We start from the raw sequence: 22,123 nt of genomic DNA, 5'->3' as shown, positions 1-22,123 counted from the left end.
AACCCTGCAATTTTCATTTAACTTAAAGAACTAATTTAAGTTTAAATTTAATTATAGATTTGCAACTTTTGATCTTACTTGTTTTGTTTATTAGTTAAATTTGTAATTTATGGACTTATCCCTTATCATGGTATATCTATTGCATTGATAAAATAAAATTGAAATATTAGATTGTCTTTATTATTTATTAAAATATATTATTTAAAATTCTTTTCAGTCGATTTATAAATATCTTCTATTTAGAACAAATAAAAGGTTACAATACATGGCTTCAAACCATTAGGAAAAAAAACACAAAACACAAAAAACAAAACAAAAAAAATGTCCAAAAAAAGCCAAATAAAAATGTAAAAAAAAACAAAAAACAGCACCTTCTTAAATACTTAAGAATAAAGTAAGGGTGAAACATTTTGTACAATGCAACACATGGTTTTACCCAATCTTATGATGTAATAAAATCTTTTCAAAAACAAAGATTTGTGCATACATATATAAATACATATACATTGTCTAACTCAACATTATTTTGTAATGTAGAAACATTACAAAACAATAAAAAATTATATACAATGCTAAATAAAATCAAATATATTTACAATTTAAAACAATTATAAACTTCCCTATTCTTGATATAATTCTTCTGCTTCCTCATAGTTTAAGTTATTTATCGAGGCAATTCCACGAATTATTGACTAAAATATGCAAAATTCTAATCATACAACAAAAAGATGAGAAATGGGGTAAATTTGGATAAATGGGGTAACTGGAGTTTTAATTTTGAAAATAAATATTGAAAACAATGAATTATATTTATCTTTATAAAATAGCTTCTAAAACAAAATATTTTTAAGTATTTGAGACAAGAAATATCTAATCAAAATTCAGAATAAAGTCTCAAACTAGTTTAGTACTATCTAGTCAAAATTAACTAAATTGTTTATTAAAAAAAAAAAATTTAATAATGAGCACTTGCAATTTTCTAGTACTTTCATGATATTGGTTGTTAATATACAATTTTACTATATATAATATAATATTTACTAAGACATTTAAAAACTTATGATAAACTTTCTATTTAAGAGTAACTCTCTATTCGAGAATAACTCCCTATTCAAGAATAACTCCCTATTCAAGAATAACTCCCTCTTCAAGAATAATTCCCTCTTCAAGAATAACTCCCTATTCAAGAATAACTCCCTATTCAAGAATAACTCCCTATTCAAGAATAACTCCCTATTCAAGAATAACTCCCTATTCAAGAGAAAATCCCTCTTCAAGAGAAACTTTTCTCATTAAATTTTTTGAATGAAAGTTATTGACTTTAACCAAAATTTAGGTTTGCCTATAGAACTGAGACAAAAATGATGACTTAGTTGATTATTTTAATGACCCACACAAACACTAATTGAAGTCAGCATGTTGACTTCAATAAGTGTTTGTGTTGGACATACAAACTACAAAAATTTTTGTAGTTTTTTATAACGTTTATAAGATATACATTGCAATTTATTTTTATTTTCGCTCAAGATCCATTTTATTGAAAATTTTAACTGTAAATTGAATATTAAAATTTGGTCACCTGCAATCTGTTAGAGGTCAGTATTTTCTTATTTGTTTGATATTTATGAGCAGAAATTAAAGGAAAATGTACATTAATAAGAGTTGCTTGAAAATGTTGGAATAAGTCAGAAATCGGTATCGAGAATGAAAAAGTAGATGCAGACTGATGAAAAATTACGAGGCAACCGTGTTGGCAATTGTGGCAGAAAAAAATCAATGTCTGTGCGAGACAACAAGTACCTCATGAAATGCTGTATAAGAAACCGTAAAGCAACAAGCAAGATGTTGCAGAAAGAATTACAAAAAAGTAATGTACATGTGAGTACCAGAACAGTCAGAAGACAATTAGTTGTGAATGGTTTTCGAGCTTGACAGCCACGCAGAAAACCAAAGCTGACTCCGGCAATGATCAAGAAACGTTTGGCATGGGGAAAGCAACACAAGAATTTCACTGAAAATGATTGGAGTCAGGTGTGTTTGAGTGATGAATCATCCTTTTACATCATGTATGAGAAAGCAGCCTATGTACGTAGGAGACCCGGTGAAGAATTTCATCCTGACTGTGTTGCAGAGACAGTAAAGTACCCAACGCATGTCATGGTCTGGTCAGTTATCTCTATTTATGGGCCTGGACAACTGTATATTGTTGAAGGCACCATGAATCATGTTTAATACAAGAAGGTGCTTGAGACAACTGCTGCCTCAACATGGTGAATGGTGTCGACAGAGACCGTTCACTTTTATACAAGATGGAGCTGACAACCACATTAAGCTTCTGCAGTGGCCAGGTAATTCACCTGACATGAACCTCATTGAGAACCTGTGGGAGATTGTCAAAAGAAAAGTAGGAGGGATGAAACCAAAAAACAAGATGGAACTGACCGAGGCTTTGATCAATGTCTGGCACCATGACAACGAAATCCATAAGCTTTGCCCAAAACTTATTCATGGGATGCCTTCAAGGGCCTAGGCACTGCTTAAAAATAAGGGAAACCATACAAAATATTAACTGACATGTTTCATTTATTCGAACTTTCATTGCAATTGTAATTTATTTCATTTTTTGTTACTTTTTGCATTTTTATTGTAAGTTTAACTTAGTCTTATTAATGCGAATTTTAAGTCATCTTGGCATTTGAATATCAAGTCCTAATTTTGCATTGTATTTAATTGTTTTTATACTTAAACAGTTCAATTTTGTGCTTTTTTACAATAAAATATTGCGCTTCTTAACTTTTCTAATTTTTTGTAATGTTTTGAAGTAAAAATGTTGCATTATTTATGAATAAATTTCACAAATGCATCAAAAATTGCATTTAGTCTAATAATTTGGCCACCACTGTACATATATACACACTGCCAAGCAAATGTTTCTGGTCATATGAAGTTTTAATAGTTTCTTATAATAATTTATATTAAACTTTAAAATTTACTAACGTTTTTTTAAAATTATTAATTCAAAATATAAAATATTTTCTTTATTTTTGTATAAATAACATGCTCAAACATATTTAATGGCAAAATTTGTGAATAAAATTCAACTGTTCTTTTCTCATCAAACCACAATTTCATTTTATAATTTCATATATTTCAAATCTTTTTGTGGATGAATTCAAATTTTCAAGAAATAATATTTAATATTAATGCTGCTCATGATAAAACTATTTTAAAGAGGACTGTACAACACCAAAAGAAGTAACTGGAGTTTTTGATAAAAACAAATACCATGTTTTGATAAGAACAAATATTATAAGACATTTTGTTAAAATGCAATGGAAAGTATTTATTTGCATACAATTTTACTATGCAACAGGATAATGACCCAAAACACACACCCAAATACTGAACAAACTATTTACAATAGTACTAAAAATTATTACCTTAACACAATTGAGTCAGTATGAGAACAACTGGAGGTGAGATACAAAAAAAGTGTTCTACGTCAACATAGAACACTCTTTTTTATATTACACAAATTTATTTGTAAGTTTTAAAATATAAAACTTGTAAGTTGTGGAAACATTAAAGCAACTTAAAGCACTATAATATATATATATATATATATATATATATATATATATATATATATATATATATATATATATATATATATATATATATATATCTATATCTATATCTATATCTATATCTATGTATGTATGTATGTATGTATATTTTAAGGTAAATTATTACCTAATTTTAAGGTAAATTATTACCTTAACACAATTGAGTCAGTATGAGAACAACTGGAGGTGAGATACAAAAAAAGTGTTCTACGTCAACATAGAACACTCTTTTTTATATTACACAAATTTATTTGTAAGTTTTAAAATATAAAACTTGTAAGTTGTGGAAACATTAAAGCAACTTAAAGCACTATAATATATATATATATATATATATATATATATATATATATATATATATATATATATATATATATATATATATATATATATATATATATATATATATATCTATATCTATATCTATATCTATGTATGTATGTATGTATGTATATTTTAAGGTAAATTATTACCTAATTTTAAGGTAAATTATTACCTTAACACAATTGAGTCAGTATGAGAACAACTGGAGGTGAGATACAAAAAAAGTGTTCTACGTCAACATAGAAAACTCTTTTTTATATTACACAAATTTATTTGTAAGTTTTAAAATATAAAACTTGTAAGTTGTGGAAACATTAAAGCAACTTAAAGCACTATAATATATATATATATATATATATATATATATATATATATATATATATATATATATATATCTATATCTATATCTATATCTATATCTATGTATGTATGTATGTATGTATGTATGTATGTATGTATGTATGTATGTATGTATGTATGTATGTATGTATAAATTATTGTAGAAGCTTGAATAAACTTAAAACATAAGCCTTATCTATTAATCAGATTGAACTTTGAGATTATTTAATGATAAAGAGCAAATCAATATATGCTATATATACAATATATGTTATGATGTGTTAAAATAACAGAAATTTCTCTGTCTAAACAGAACAAAAGACTTATTTTAAAGAAATACCTATAAAAAAACATTTAAGTCAAAAAAATCTTTTAATAAATACATCATTTCATTTTCTAAATCGTTATTTTATTTGAAAATCTCTGACATTTTTTTGTATCTGTTAATATAATATAAAAACATCTAGACGTTTTGAAACACTAAATAGTATATTTATAAACACATTTTGAAATAAAAATAATAAGTAATATAAATGTAAAAATAATTTCAATTATAGATCTCTAACCATTAAAAGTAAATTTAAAGCAATTTGAAACAAACTTATGTTAATTACAAGTAAAGTTTATCTCATAGGAAAGATAATGAATTTCAAATATTGTAAACATACGATTCAGATATTTATAATCCATATATTCTTAATTCATTTATTTGTAATCCAATTTTTTTTTTTTTTGTCCAAATTATGTTTGAAGATATACCAAAAATTGGACAATCAAAATGATACAAAGATTCACAGTAAAATTACAAAGATTATAAAAAACATATAACGATACAAACCTCTGGAAGCCAAACATCCAAAACATAAGAAATAGGATTATATGGTAGATGGTCTTCTTTATACCAACTTAAAAGGGTTTCCACTACTGTGTCTGACTGTGTTACAAAAATAATTCAATATCTATATTTTATATATACATATATACATATGTACATACGTATATATATATATATATATATATATATATATATATATATATATATATATATATATATATATATATATATATATATATATATATATATATATATATATATATATTGTAAGAAACTAATAATAATCAACTAAAAAAATATATAATTACTTCCTGATCATTAAGTGGACCATATCCACCAAGCCATTTTAAACCTGATTTTTCTTTTCTGTTACCTTTTGTGTATACAGTATGTCTGTAGGAAAACTCTTTACCAGTAGCTATATTTTGAAGAGTTATCTAAAAATAATATTAAAATATAAATGAAATACATTTTTAACTATTTTGTAATAGATTGATAATGACAGATTCTCAAGTCTCAATCTATCAGTATCAGCTTAGTATAAACAAAGCTTCACACTTAAGTTGAGTACAAACAAAGCTTAACACTTTTAAATTAGAATACAAACAAAGCTTCGCACTTTTTAAGTTGAGATTTGTCAATCTTGTCTTCACACACTTTTTAAATTGAGAGTTGAACTATGGACATAAATATTATGGATGAGACAGGGTTAAAATTTAATATCTTTTATTATAATATAATAGCACCATTTGCTTAACGAATAGTACAATTTAAGCATGAGCCTTAATCTTATTTTATATATATCTGTTCACGAAGTTTGCTATTTTCTGTTGTCTGGAAATATAATATTCTTTGAGGAAATAAAAATCTTATGGCATTGATTGTTATTTAAAACTTCTTTTAACAATTAAAAAAGATAATTAAATTAACAACCAAAGCAAAAAGATTTTAAAGTTAGATCGATCACTTACCTTTGTTGGAAAGTACTAAACAAGTACTAAACAAATTAATAAATAAAATATCAAAATAATTTTCAGAAAAAATATTTTTACAATATGACCTGTAATTTCTACTGCACTTTTTCATTTTTCTTAATTCTAAGGGCTGATATATATGTATTATATAATATTATATATATATATAATATTATATAATATTATATATATATATATATAATATTATATATATATAATATTATATATATATAATATTATATATATAATATTATATATATAATATTATATATATATATATATATATATATATATATATATATATATATATATATATATATATATATATATATATATATATATATATATATATATATATATATTTTTGAATATAAAGCATAAAAAACAGCTGCGTACAAACTAAATTTATTCTTCATAATATTTCGATCTGCTTTTGCACAGATCGTCATCAGACGTAAAATATAATACAAAAAAAAAAAAACCGTTACAAATATTACTTAAAAACGTCAAAGAAGACATTAAAAAGAAGCCATAAATAACATAATAACGTAAATATAAAACTAGCAAATATTATTTGACTCCTTTTTTTGGATAATTTTTTGAAACAGAGGTCTCCAACTGTTTGTAGAAATTTTAATTCAACCTTTCTAAAATAAATTATAATAAAACAGAAACATTTAAATATACAGTTAAACTTCCATGGCTCCCAAGAATAGGTCCAAAACTAAGAAAAGAACTTAAACCTTACAACGTCAGAATAATATTTACTACATCACCTACGTTAAAAAACATCTTATGCAACAACAAGTCTAAGTTAATTTTAAATAGCAATCCCGGTGTCTACAAACTCACATGCTCTTGTGGCAGTATATACATAGGCGAAACAAAAAAGAAGATTTTAACGAGATGCATTGAACATCAAAAAAACTATTTAAAAGGTAAATGGGATGCATCTGGTGCAACCGAACATGGTCGAGAATGTAATGGCATGTTTGATTGGTCAAATCCGAAAACTCTAGCAATAAAATCAGAGTACGATCAACGCAAAGTTAGAGAATCACTTGAAAATATTTACGCCTCAACATACCAAGAAATAAAACATGCCTCAATATTTCTCAACCGTAACAATGGCATTAAAATTTCTACAAACAGTTGGAGACCACTGTTGAAAAGAATTATCCATAAAAATGGAATCAATAAATATTTGCAAATTTTATATTTACGTTATTATGTAATCATATATGGCTTCTTTTTAATGTCTTCTTAGAAGTTTTTATGTAATTTTTGTTACGTTTTTTTGTTTTTTTTTTTGTATTATATTTTACATCTGATGACGATCTGTGCAAACGCAAATCGAAATATTACGAAGAATAAATTGAGTTTGGACGCAGCTGTTACTTTATGCTTTATATTCAATAATATATATATACATTCACTTATTACATAATTTGGCATTGAAACATATATATAAATATATATATATATATATATATATATATATATATATTTGTATATGTATATATATATATATATATATATATATATTTATATATATAACCAAATCCGCTTCATAAACTATTTAATCGTAGCATAATAAAAATCAGCTACAGCTGCTCAAGCAACATAGCATAAATTATAAAGAACCGCAACAATAAAATTATTTCGATGAACATAACTGCCATTTTAGCTTGCAATTGTAAACAAAACGAAACCTGCCCTATGAACGAAGATTGCAGAAAAACAAATGTAATTTATAAGTGCATTGCATCATTCCCAAACACACCAGACAAAACATATATAGGTTCAACAGAGGGCATGTGGAAAATTAGATGGGCGAACCACAAGCAATCATTGAAAAATAATAAACTAAAAAAATTCAACCACACTTTTAAAATACCTATAAGAAACAAAGGATAAGTTAAAAACAACACCCAATTTAAAATGGTACATCATAAAAAGCGCCCCCGCCTACAACAACATAACTAAAAAATGCCTATTATGCTTATATGAAAAGCTAAAAAAAATAATTGTATTGTAAAAAATCCCAAAAAATTATTAAAAAAAAAAGCGAAATAATATCCAAGTGTCGCCATGAGAACAAATTTTTGCGGGACAACCACAAACCAAAAAAGAAAAATCAAATTTTTTACCTGATAATTGCATTTAGCTATTAAACTAATAGTTGAAAAAAAATATGTAGTTTTATTTATAAAAAAATAAATGTTTTAACTTAATTTATTTAATTTATTGAGCATTTTTCTGAAGATATATGCAAACCAAAACACGTATACATATATATATATATATATATATATATATATATATATATATATATATATATATATATATATATATATACACATACAACCAAATCACGTATATATTTATATAATATATATACGTATAATATATATATATAATATATATACGTATATATATATATATATACGTATATATATATATATATATATATATATATATATATATATATATATATATATATATATATATATATATATATATATATATATATACAGGGCTTGTGATGAAGAAAATCGCCAAGCGTGTTGTATCATGCTCATAAAATTATAAAATGTTGTCGTCGAGCGCAGTTATGCGCGCTCGGGGTCAGGGCTGCAAGAGCGATCTTGAAATTTGCCAAAGACTATGTTTATAAAAAGCTTTCTATTTGTTATACAACTTTCATTCGTCAATGTTTGAAGTAGTACCTACAACAGTGCATTTATACTACTTTAACAATGTAGTTTTTTATACTTCCCAACTTCTTGTTTTTTATTTGCGCCAGATCGCTATTTTTTAAAACTATTAATGGTAAAAAAAAAATGCAACCAAACAAAAACGCAAGTGCTTAATAAAATCTTATAATAGTATTGAAGAATAAATTCATGGCTAAAATTTTTTATTTTTGTTGTTTTGATATGTATTTAAAATGCTGTTAACTTATTATTTACGATTAACGGTTTTTATATTTCTTGATATTTTTTTAATAATTAATTTTTTTTTTAAATTAATTAATAACTATTAAATATAATTTTTTATAATTTCTTATTTAAAAAATGCTTTTTTTTATAGTCAATAAATTAGTAGATTATAACACAAGAATAATTTGAAATTCTTCTTCAAAACTAGTAGTTGTAAGTTAAATAACAGATTTTCCCCTAAACTGTTGTCAGCGGTATATATTATATAAGTTTTAACTGCATCATTAAAAAAAGATTTTTGTAGAAAAAAAGATTGCGGTAACATTGCTCAAAAAAAGATTATTTTACGTTTTAGATTATTTTAAGTTTTTTTATGTAAGGTTTTTAATTTTTTTCTCTTTCATTTAGGTTTTTTTTTTAAATTAACATTTTTTTTAACTATATCTTAGTTTAGTTTTTTTAGCGCATTTTTGAAATAACTCAACATTTAACATTAACATAAACCTTATCATCAAGCAAATGTGTAAATGATGTGTGGAATATTATTAACAATAAATCAAATAAATCTTATTTGGCATTTTTACAAAATTAAAAATATTCAGAAGCTTTAACTTTCTTATAGTTATTTCCTAATTTCTATTCCTTTTTCATTTGCACATTTTTATAATCACATTGTGTTTCAACGCACACTTGGTTTAAATAGTTAACATTCCACTATTGAAATTAGTTGTAACGACTTTAAACTACTCGTTCATTATGTTAGTGCAAAATGGAAAAATGCTGACAAAACAGCAAAACAGAAATGTGCCAAAAGCGAGTGACATAATGCTTATATTTTTATAAGTACTTCGTACAAGGATATAAGTATAAGGAAGGCAGAATTTTACTGTTAAATCAACAAGTTTTATCATTACCTAAATAATTTAGTTACAAATATTTTATAAAAAAATCATATAAAAGCTTATTATTTTTTCCATCCCAAACTTTTAAACAAGTGTGATTTTATGCTCTCGTTAAAAGCTGAACGAGCATTGTTTATCGTGCCTAGAAGGTTTAAAAAAACCGTTTACGGGCGTGTTTCACAAGCGCGGCGCGATTGCACCAACTTCATCACAAGCCCTGTGTGTATGTATATATATATATATATATACGTATATATATATGTATATATATATATATGTATATATATATATGTATATATATACATATATATATATGTGTGTGTATCTATATATATATATATATATATATATATATATATATATATATATATATATATATATATATATAAATAAAATAAGCAACAAAAAAATTATTAGAAAATGTGTTGCTAAATTAGCTGAAAGTAGAACAAAGGTTGTTTAGCTAAATAAAAATTATATTAGTACATATTTAATGTAATTATCATTTGTAAATTATTTTTATTGGCTATTGTAAAGTGTGTGGTGTTTGTGTAAATATCAGCTATTGTAAATGTGTGTGGTGTTTGTAAATGTGTGTGGTCTTTGTGCAAATGTAAATTACTCCATTCATCAAACTGCATAAATGTTAAAAAAGACTAATTTAAACTTACAAAAAAGCTTGAAGTGTAACAAAAATAGTACATAAGAACATAAAACATAGAACATACAGTCTAAATCACAAACAATGAATTGTTTAAAAGCAAAGACAGCTTTTTTATCAATAAACAATAATAATGATGACAATAATGACAACAATATTGATAACAATGATGAGGATCTTGACATATTTACACCAATGTGAAGCTGTAAAGATTGAGTACACACATCAAATGATTTAAGGAGAACCAAGGAAGTTACTGCTACATCGATATATATACATCAATATATGTATATTTATATTTATAATATATATATATATACATGTAAACATACTCGTGATAACATTATGCTCTCCATAAGTCTTGGATTAACAGCAATACTAAAAAATAATCAATCAAATATTTGAGAGTTTACAAATACTAAAAAGAACAGTAAAGATTAGAAGAGTAGTTGAAATAACTTGTATTAACAAAAACTTGTGTTAACAAAAAGATTAGTGGAGTAGTAGTAACTTGTGTTAACAAAAACAAGCAGAAGGTGTAAAACTTAAATAAGTTAACATGTTAACAAATTGAAAAAAAATCCGTTTGCTAATAAATAGTATTATAATACATTCATTTTTCTATTTAAATAAATAAAGTAACATGTAGATATTATAGATTAAACTTAAAAATTTTTTTTTTCAAATACTATTAATAACTGTTTTAACTGATGTTAGCTAAAAGTTTAAGAACACAAACCCTTTTGTGATTTGATCATTTTTATTAACTTCATTTGTTGTTAACCTTTTTTCATTTGTTATTTCAGCTGAAAATAAAAAAAGTAAAAATTTAACACTAAAAAAAATCCACCAAACTTTTTTATGTATAAATACACTTTTTATCTATTTTTTAATTCTGTATATTTAATTTAATTTATTTAAATATTTTTTAAAACATTTTGAACATAAAAAAAAGTTTAATTTAACACAAATATAAATATATTCCTTAAGAAAAAAAATTTTTATTTTATTTTAATTTATTTATTCCACATATTTTGCAAGTCAATGTTTTTCCTTTTTTTAAGGTGTAGTGATTTTTCAAACGACATTTTAGTTTACTTTTCTTTTAACAGCTTAGTTGATATAAAAATAATTATTAATTTTTTAACTAAATTTTTTTTTTATTGGTGAAGATATTTCATACCTTTTAAAATATTTTAAAGCATTTTTTGAGCATTAAAATTTATTTCTATTTACCATCTACATTTTTTAGATATTTGTTAGAAACAAACAAATAAATAAGGTTAAAGAGTTCTAATACACGTAAAGGAGAACAGTATACATACGTAACAGTATACATAACATTAGGAATGATCTGTGCGTTTCTGAATATGATGAAGAAATCATAACAAAATTTTGAGCAATAAGAAAAGTAATACTTTATTATGTGCGGCTGAAAATCTTTTTACAGCAAAGTATTATAAACAAAGGTGGCAAAGAAAAGAAAATTCATTTCATAAGTTTTCAAATGAATTATTCAATTTTAGTATAGTATAGTAAAATTCATTATTTAACAAAATTTACCATAATATATTTATTTACCATAATTTTACCAGTAAATTGGTAAAACAATTTTACCAGTAAAATGTTCAATAAAATCCCTGCTCATGTTTATAAACATTTAAATTCATCTGCTAACTGTTAAGTAAGATTTTGGATATTGTTACAACAAAAAGTAAATCAAAAATACAAGAAGCACTTTATATTAAATGGAATAAACTTTGTTTATATAAACAAACATCTTATTATATGATAAATTGATCAATCTAGTTTACTTTATTATTAATATATATATACAGATATATATTTTTTGGACTATTTACTGTGTCATAATTTGAAATTAAACTTCTATTTTTTTCTATGTTTATTACAAGTTTATTGTCGGTCATACATTATTTCTCTGTAATGTCTTCAGTTTTAAATTTTATATATCAGAGTTTAATTATAAATGGATTGTAGATGGTTAAAAATATAAGAGGTGGAGTGTAGCACCATGAAACAATTGCAGAGGCATCTTAAAAGTTGTGACAACTATTTTGTGAAACAGCTACTACAAGAGCTATGTTTTGAAAAAATTGTATATTGTTTGACATCATTAGAACTGCGAGGGGTTGAAATTTTTTTGGTGGAAGAAAAAGTAATTTATTAGTTTTTAAAGTTGATAAGTTTTAAAGTATTCTATTTAAAGCGTCTATTGGTAATCATTGAAAAACAAATTAATACTAAAAATAAAGCAATTATTTTCTAATAGCAAGTAAGGCATAACTTGATACAGCATTTGTGGGGGGCCTAAAAACTGTAGAATAGTACTCCATTGTGTCATTAACAATTCTTAAAATCATTTCTTTTAATATTTACAGTCAATTCTTAGGAGATTTATATAAGACTTGGAGATCCGATTTAGGTACAAAGCCTTTATTTATTGACGCTTAAGAATGACATATAAAACAGCATATTATCTGGATTTCTGAAATGTGATTTGGACCATTAAATGCATTATAGACGAGTTGAAAATGTTTATACAATTTACAATTTACGCACATGCGCGGTAGTTGGTAGACAAAAATATAAAATAAACAAGAATTCGGACTACTTAATAAAGCTTGATCTTTCACGTCTTCTTACTTCAATTCTCTTGCTAATCCTGACAAAGAATTTTATTTGAAGAAGTTGACATTAGAAACTAATGTTTTGCTTCCCAACCTTTATGGTATCAAAAAGAAATTTTGGAAAAACAATGTTAGTTTGTTTCCTGAAGTCAGTTATGGTGATATATACACATATTTAGTAGTATCACAAAGTTTATATAGTAGAGAAAGTATGAAAGCGTATAAATCCCTTGAGGCTTTTAACTATTTTGTCTGTGGACACCTGCAAGATGTTTTTTATGCTGATTTAAATGAAGAGTCTGAGTTTTGTGTTTTAAAAACAAAGGTAAAAAAACAATTTTAGTGAAATTTGAAATACAGCTAATATATACAACTACAATGAATTTTAAACCAAATTAATGTTGTTATTTGAGGTCTTACCAAGTCAAAGACAAGGAAAAAAAACAGCAATGTACAATGTTTGGATTTATTTCCATAAATCCAAAGGATACATTTTAAATAAAAACTGCAGTTGTGTTGTTGGGTATGTTTACTTAAGCAATTAAGATTGATTTTTTTAGTAACATAAAATGGGTATGTTAACTTTAACAATTAAGTTAGGTTTTTTTAACAATGTAAAACTTTATTATGATTATCTAGGATGTGTTATGATTATTTTATATCATATTAAGATAATTTATAATGATTAACTAGAAATAATAATTAATATAATAAAAACCTAAGTTTTTAATAACTATATGTTTTAGATTTGGATCAGCCTGCAGTCATATCGCAGCTCTACTTTTTAAAGTTGAAGCCTGTATAAGAGTTGAAATCAATAAAACTGCTTGTACAAGTTTACGATGTGAAAGAAATTGATCTAAAAAGCATGTTAGTCCCACAGCATTAGCAAACATAATCTTTAGCTGCCCGAAAAAAAAAAATTTCCCCTACATAATCAAGTATCCAAGAAAAATGACAAACAGAAAAAAGAAAAAAAAAAGAAAAATTTTAGTTACTAGATAAATAAACTTTAATTTTGCAGAAAATATAAGTTTTACCAGCATACAATTGTTTAAAAATAATATTTTATATATTTGTATATAGAACGTGGATAAAAATTTGGTATTTCAAAGTCCAAATGAACTGAAAGAAATAGTACTTAATGCTGCTGTTCTAACAAGTATTGGCGAAACTGATATTTTGTATTCTAGTGAAACTGATACAGCAGAAGAAACCAATGAAATGTGTATCTCAGACCTTTGACCTATTTATTCGAACCAAGTTTAACAAACTTTTCAAAAGGAGCTTTAATAAACAAAGGCAAACAATAATTTGAACTTTACAAAAAATGTTATACCCAAAAATCTTTTGACAGGTTGTCATAAATAACTCATGCGCAATGTTTTTCACAGTGTTGGAAAGAGCATAAATGTGGTAGGATTACTGCCTCCTACTTTTATGAAGCATGTCACTTGCTAAATAACGATAATAAAAGTTTTATGAACAAAATCCTGTATAAATCTTTTGATAGAACAATAGCTACAAAGTATGAAACTGAAAATGAAGGTAAAGCTAGAGAATGGTCACCGAATTAAAGCAAAAAAAACTATTTTACATATATCTAAGCAATCACCATGAAACATAGTTTGATAAAAACAATAATATGTCGAGACATTTCAATAATTAAAAGTAATAATTGAAGTATTTTCACTGCGGAATACTTTTTTTTCATGTTTTCTGGCAAAAGTCTGTTTCTTTCATTTGAAAGAATGTCTTGATTATTGAATATTGCTTTTTCAGTTAGGAGATTGTTTAGAATAAACGACTTCTTAAATGTGATGAAAAGTGATGTGATGAAAGTCCGTTAAGTGATTGAAGTTTTGGATTGTGCAATCCACAAGATATTTTCAAATTGCAGGTATTGCAAGTTCCGTATTTGAAATCACTAGCTGTCACGGTAAAATGATTCCATAAACAAGTTTTTTATCGATTATTTTTGATTGTAAAATTTAGCACAGAGAAACTTTTGATGAAACTATTGGTTTGGGTTGCTTTACTTAAATGTTAATTCATTTTAAGAATGATTTGAGAATAGTAACTTAAAACTATTATGTAATGTGATTTCAATTAAAATTTCTACTATTGTTATAATGACAAATTAATTTACTAACAAACAATTACAATTAGGAAACCGTCATGACTCCACTCTAAATCGAGTGGGATCATGACGGTTTATAATAAAACGTAAAAAAAATCTTATAATATAAAAATCTTATATTCATTTCAGTTGCTGTTTGAACCGAAATTTTGGTCGAAACAGGAAAAGTAAAAAAATTGTTGAAGCAGAAATTTCGGTTTCGGCCGTAGCCGAAAGTTTCCGTTCACTAATTAAATGTCCTTACAAATATGTAAATGGTTTTAAATATTCAGAGAATGATGAAAAATTTCCCTTGGATTCTAATCATGTAATTAAAATAGAACACCCTTACTACTATCAAATACAGGGTCAAATGTAAATATGTGATTTACAATCTATTACAAGATAAATCTTAAAGTTAGATTGTCTTATATTCGTATTTAGACAGGGAGGATGGTACCATTTTCACAAATCACAGTAATTTATAGTATGTCTCAATACAGTAGCGTGCAAAAGTAACCAGACAAGAGCATAACTTGAGATAACTTTTGAATGAAAAGTCCAATTTCTTACAAATTTTCACTGAAATATCAAAAAATTGATTACAAATCTAAAAACAAATAAAATTTTACTAAATCTAAGCAATTTAATCTTAAAAGTTGCGCGTGCAAAAGTATCCGAACAAAAAAAAAACTTGAATAAGATTTTTTTTTAAACATTTTTTAAATTGAAAATGCTTTATTTTAAAGTATTGCTTTACTACTTTATCGGGAAGCCCTTAGCATTAACTACTGCTTGACAGTGACAAGGCATCAAGTCCATAAGCTTCATAATCACAATAATTTTGATTTTTCCCAATTCTTTTTCAGAGTATTCAATAAATCACATTTATTTGATTGTTTTCGACCTGAAATTTGTCGATCAATGAGCTTACATAGACATTCAATAGAATTAAGGTCAGGACTTTGCTAAGGCTATTCGATTAATCAAACTTCTTTGGTTTTGAAAAAGTTTTTTACAAGGGTTGAAGTGTGTTTTGGGTCATTGCCCTTTTAAAACATCCTTCCTCGAGGCATTTTGTCTTTAGCATGTAGTAGCATAACATTGATAACTATATATTTGTACATATTTTTGTCCTTTATGCCATCAATCAAATGGATAGGACCGATACAATCTCTATTCAAGTTAGCCCAGCTCTTAACGTTTCAACTTCTGTGCTTTACTGTTGGTAGCTGATATTTAGGATCATTTTTATGGCCTTTTATCAGATCCAAATAACATAAACTTAAATTCATCACTAAAAATTACTTTCAATTACTGTTTTCCTGCCCAAATCAAATGTTCATTAGCAAATCTTAAGTGTGCTTTTTGATTCTTTTTATAAATAAAAAGTTTCTTTGTAGGACGTCTTTTAAGTAGATTTGCAGACCTGAAAAGACATTTGATTGTGTCAACACAACATTTTTCATTCTAAAGTTCTTTAATTTCAGCATTTAACAAAACAGCATTTTGCGTGGAACATTTTTCAGGGCTCTAGAATGGATATTTCAGTAGGATAATGACTCAAAAGACACTTCAACTCTTATAAAAGACTTTTTCAAAAACAAAAAATTAATGGAATTGACATAGCAAAGTCCTGACCTTAATTCTATTGAACATCTATGGAAACACATAGATTGACGAATTTCAGGTTGAAAATCGCAAGTAAATTTGATTTATTGAATATTCTGAAACAAGAATGGCAAAAAATCAAAATTTTAATTAAATGAATTTTTTAGATTAGATTGCTTAGATTTAGTAAAAATTCATTTGTTTTTAGATTTGTAATCAATTTTTTGACATTTCAGGGAAAATTTGAAAGATATTAGACTTTTTATTCAAAGGTTATCTCAAGATATGCACTTGTCTGGTTACTTTTGCACACTACTGTATATACTTTCCCCACATATAATATATATTTATATAACTTTGTTAAGAAAGAAGTATTCAAATACTATTTTTATATTTTATATAGAAAATTATTTATAATTGTTCAGAAATGTTTGATAATCAATTAAGAAACAACACTTTTGTTTAAATTAACTATTGCACAAATTGATATCATAATACCATTTAATAAATCAACTTCTATTATAGGAATAACACTTGAAAGTATTTTAAAACTCTTTAATCTACTCTTTAAATTATTTGGGCGCTGTATAAAAATCTCCGTACAATCAATTATGACAACACATTTCTTAAAATTCAAAAATTGTGATTGCATATTCTGTCGTATTGCTGTTTTAGAAGGCCATTTAATTAAATATTCAACTTTTTTACCCATTACAGGGATCCATCAACAACAACTTTTGGGTTTTCCAATATAGTTAATTCAGATTCAAGTAGTTTATTATCTTTTTTGTAATTTAGTTCAATTTTTTTATGTTCTTGATTAACTAATTGCTTTAAACTTTTTAACTTTTTAAACTTTTCATTTGTATTAGTTCCAGTTTTATTGAAAGAAAATATGCCGCGAACGTAGTCAGGGTGTAATGGATTGTTTGATTTCTTTCTTATAAGATGTTTTAATTAACAACCTCACAATTGAATAATCTTTGAAAGCAATCGTATATAATACTATACCTGATATAAAATGGAGACTGCATATACAAGCATTATGTATTTGTGTTTCAGTCCATTTATCTTATTTAATTGCTCTGATCCAAAAGCTCTTTCTTTCTTTTTTTTTTTTCTGTTGTTGTTCCGAATGGAATTCAGTAAAAACTTAAACAACCTTTTTTTTTCCTACATGAGCAACCAAAAGCACAACACGATACAGCCATTATGTTTCAACAATGTTTTGTTTATTTTATTTTGCCTACCAACTACTGCGCATGCGTTAGTTTACGGCAAAAATGTAAACATTTGCAACTGGTCTATATAGGTTAAAATTACTAATTTATTTTTTTTTCAAGTAAAAATCTGCCTTTTCTACACATTTTATACTTTTTATTTACTTTTTTAATGATGCTCATAGAGTGTTTCGAGGTACTCCATGAATAACTCAAACTTTGATACAAACTTCTAGTTTTACTTTAAATAACAAATTTAACCTGTTATATTTTGGTAATTAATAAATTTAATTTTGTAGGTATAAATTTATTTTACAAAGTAAGCCAATCACCTAAAAAATAGCTGCATAAAAAATTTTTACAAAGCAAAAACCAAAAGTGTCAATCTGTCTGTATATATATATATATATATATATATATATATATATATATATATATATATATATATATATATATATGTATGTATGTATGTATGTATGTATGTATGTATGTATGTATGTATGTATGTATGTATGTATGTATGTATATATATATATTTATATATATAAATATACAGATGTATATTAAAATAAATAATAAATAAAATATAAAATAGTAAATAGATCACAAAAAAGTAAAAAAAAATAAAGTATATAAATTTATATTTTTTATTTATAGCATGTACATAAAAGAATATAAATAAAAATATGAAATAATACAAGAGTAAAAATTAATTTTTATTACATAAAAATTAATTTTTATTTTGAAATTGTAACATTTTTTTCTTTGGTTTGTGTTTGGTTTTACTTTGCATTCTATCTTCAAATTGAAAGTCTATTTTTAGATAAGAAACTTTTACTTAACACAAAATTGATAATTAAATATCAATAATATATTATAAAGTAAATTTAGTTACTTACACAGTGTATCACTATCAGATGTCATTTTTAAATGATGATTTTTTTTATACAAAGTTTGAGTTTCTCCTAAAAAAAAAAGACAACCAAAATGTAACTTTTGGACAAAACTTTTATTTTACAAACAGGTTTTGTAAATATATCATTTTATCTTGTCATAACTTTGATTATAGTTACATTTTAAATATATAAAAATTCATTCTATATTATAAATTAGTAAGTGTAAAAAAATATTATTACTAAAGATTATGTTAAAAAAAAAACAACCTTTGGACTAAGTATTTCTTATTAAAACTAAATGATAATTGTTCGGCTAAAACCTCTATTTATTATATATTTTTTGTTGTATAAACATTTCTTTCAAAAAGTTGCAAAAACAAAATTGTTTAAAAAAATTATGATTTTAAAAATAGTCTTTTTAAAATCATAATTTCTAATTATTTCATGATTTACTTAGTAAGTCAAGTTTAAAAAAAAAACTTTTGAACAATTCTTTGTAAAAATCGAGACAAAAAAAAAAAAAGCAATTAAATCATGGGAAAACTTAATTAAACTTATTTATAATTTAAAGTAACTTAAATAAAATCTTTTTAAAGATTTTTAGAAAGACATGAAAAATTAGTTTCAAACATTTAAAATTATCATAAAAAATACATACCTACTAAAAAATAAACTTAAATATAACATTTAATTTACACAAAATGCATTTATTTTTAACGATCGTTATAATTAGTTTTTGATTTTATTTAAAGCCTTCGCATAAAATAAAAAACTTTAAAAAAGATCAATGATCGTAATTAACATAACAATCTTTTTTATTGTGTTTAAAATTGTTAAAACATCAAAACAGTCATTGTCAAATTGTAAACAAACAAAAAAAATAAGCGTTGTCAGTTACAGCATGAAATTTAAGTCTAAAAAAACATACAATATTAAATTGAAACTATTTTATTAAAAAACAAAAATCTGCCATAAAATAATCTAAATAATAAGGAAAAAAACTACAATTTCACTAGACTAACATTAAATAACAAAAATTTTGATTGCATAACTTGGTTCTATAAAACTGTAAAAAATATATTTTAAAAACTTGATTGGACACTGTCCAACCCAAACAACCTTTGATCGGACATTTTGTCCAGAACCTTTTAAAAAATTAAATTGAGCCCATACCACGAAAAAACTAATTTCACCATTTTAGCAGATGTTTACTTTCACAATTTGTTTTTATGTATGCAAACTATCGACTTGATAATACCTTTCAATGTGTATATGTTTACTGCACTCTTTAGTCTAGAGTGACCATATATACTTTAACCTACAAAACTTTAATGAAAGTCTTGAGAAACTTTCAGTAAACTTTTGTAGACTAAAGTAGTCTACAAAAGTTATAATTATACATAGAATATAAGTATAAAAATATCTTAAACTATTGCAAAGATTTATCGACCCAAATTTATTTAATTTAAAATCAAGAAAGTTGTTAAAAGTTTAACCCAAAATTTTTATTGCTGATACTATCTTCAAATTTTCATAGCTGACACTGTTAATTAACTTTATAGTTAAAAGTTTCTCATATACCTTCATAATATGTTTGTGAATATTAAAGTGGTTTAAATAGGAATGAAATTACCAACATGTTTACAGAAGTTTAGTTATAAAAATGCAAGTGAGAAATTTAATTAGATTATTATTTTACCCATATTTAAACCCCCAAATTTAGTAAGTTGAATTCAACATAACTATCAATATTTTCTCATAAATACATTATTTTATTAGGAGAAAAACTTAACAATAAACAGACCTGGCAATAAAATTCAAAATATAAAAACTTTTGTAAAATGTATAATATTTGTATAAAAATTAGACAAAAAAGATTTAAAAAAAAGTTTTAAAACAAAATGAATTTAAGATTTAATGATGTAGTACACTAGTGGTAGGAGTTTTGACTCAAAATCAAGAAGTTTGAGGTTCAAATCCACCTTATGCTCCTGGAAGCAACACAATTAGCCTATTTCTCCACACAGCGGCCATTTTTAACAAAGTTTGTGTTTCTAAAATAGGAGTTAAGAGAGAGTTGCATAAAAAAAAATTAAGCTGGGGGCTTATATATATATTATATATATATATTTTATATATATATATATATAATATAAATATAGAAATATACCATATATATTATACATATAAAATATATATATATACATTAATATATATATGCATACATGTAATGTATATATATACATAAAATATATATATATATATATATATATATATATATATATATATATATATATATATATATATATATATATATATATATATATATATATATATATATATATATATATATATATATACATTCTTTCTGATGAACCTACTGATGCAGAAACATGCTTTTGAAGAAAAAATAATATAAGTGTTTTTACTTATTTATTATTGCTCTGTTCTTTAAGAACATTGAGCACTCTATTTGTAGAATACACTGACATAATTTATAGATTTATACATTATATATATTAAATATATATATATATATTAAATATATATATATATATATATATATATATATATATATATATATATATATATATATATATATATATATATATATGTATGTATAATATATGTATAATTGTATATGTATATATATATATATGTATAATATATATATATGTACAATATATATATATATAAATATATACATATGTATAATATATATATATATATATATAAACATATATATATATGTATAATATATATATATATATATATGTAAAATATATATATATATATATATGTATATATGTATAATATATATATATATATATATATATATATATATATATATATATATATATATATATGTATAATATATAGATGTACAATATATTTATATATATATGCATAATATATATATATATGTACAATATATATATATATATATATATATATATATATATATATATATATATATATATATATATATATATATATATATATATATATATATATATATATTAGGG

General features: G+C 24.0%; 1 protein-coding gene across 1 annotated transcript in view; it reads right to left on the bottom strand.

The window, feature by feature from the left end:
- Positions 1-217: 217 nt before the first annotated feature.
- LOC105849375 (PWWP domain-containing DNA repair factor 3B) overlaps positions 218-22,123 on the bottom strand; it is a 50,293-nt gene continuing 28,387 nt past the window's right edge. The window contains exons 13-18 of the mRNA XM_065815438.1: positions 19,101-19,166; positions 11,343-11,409; positions 10,936-10,981; positions 5,433-5,561; positions 5,128-5,223; positions 218-692 (exon numbers count right to left, since the gene is read on the bottom strand). Coding sequence (XP_065671510.1) covers positions 621-692; positions 5,128-5,223; positions 5,433-5,561; positions 10,936-10,981; positions 11,343-11,409; positions 19,101-19,166 — 476 coding nt within the window. The 3' untranslated portion in view covers positions 218-620. The remainder of the gene's footprint in view (positions 693-5,127; positions 5,224-5,432; positions 5,562-10,935; positions 10,982-11,342; positions 11,410-19,100; positions 19,167-22,123) is intronic.

Source organism: Hydra vulgaris, chromosome 13, assembly GCF_038396675.1.
Source record: "Hydra vulgaris chromosome 13, alternate assembly HydraT2T_AEP".
NCBI classification, from domain to species: domain Eukaryota; kingdom Metazoa; phylum Cnidaria; class Hydrozoa; order Anthoathecata; family Hydridae; genus Hydra; species Hydra vulgaris.
The sequence above is the reverse complement of the archived record's forward strand: the minus strand, read 5'-3'. Positions and strand labels throughout refer to the sequence as shown.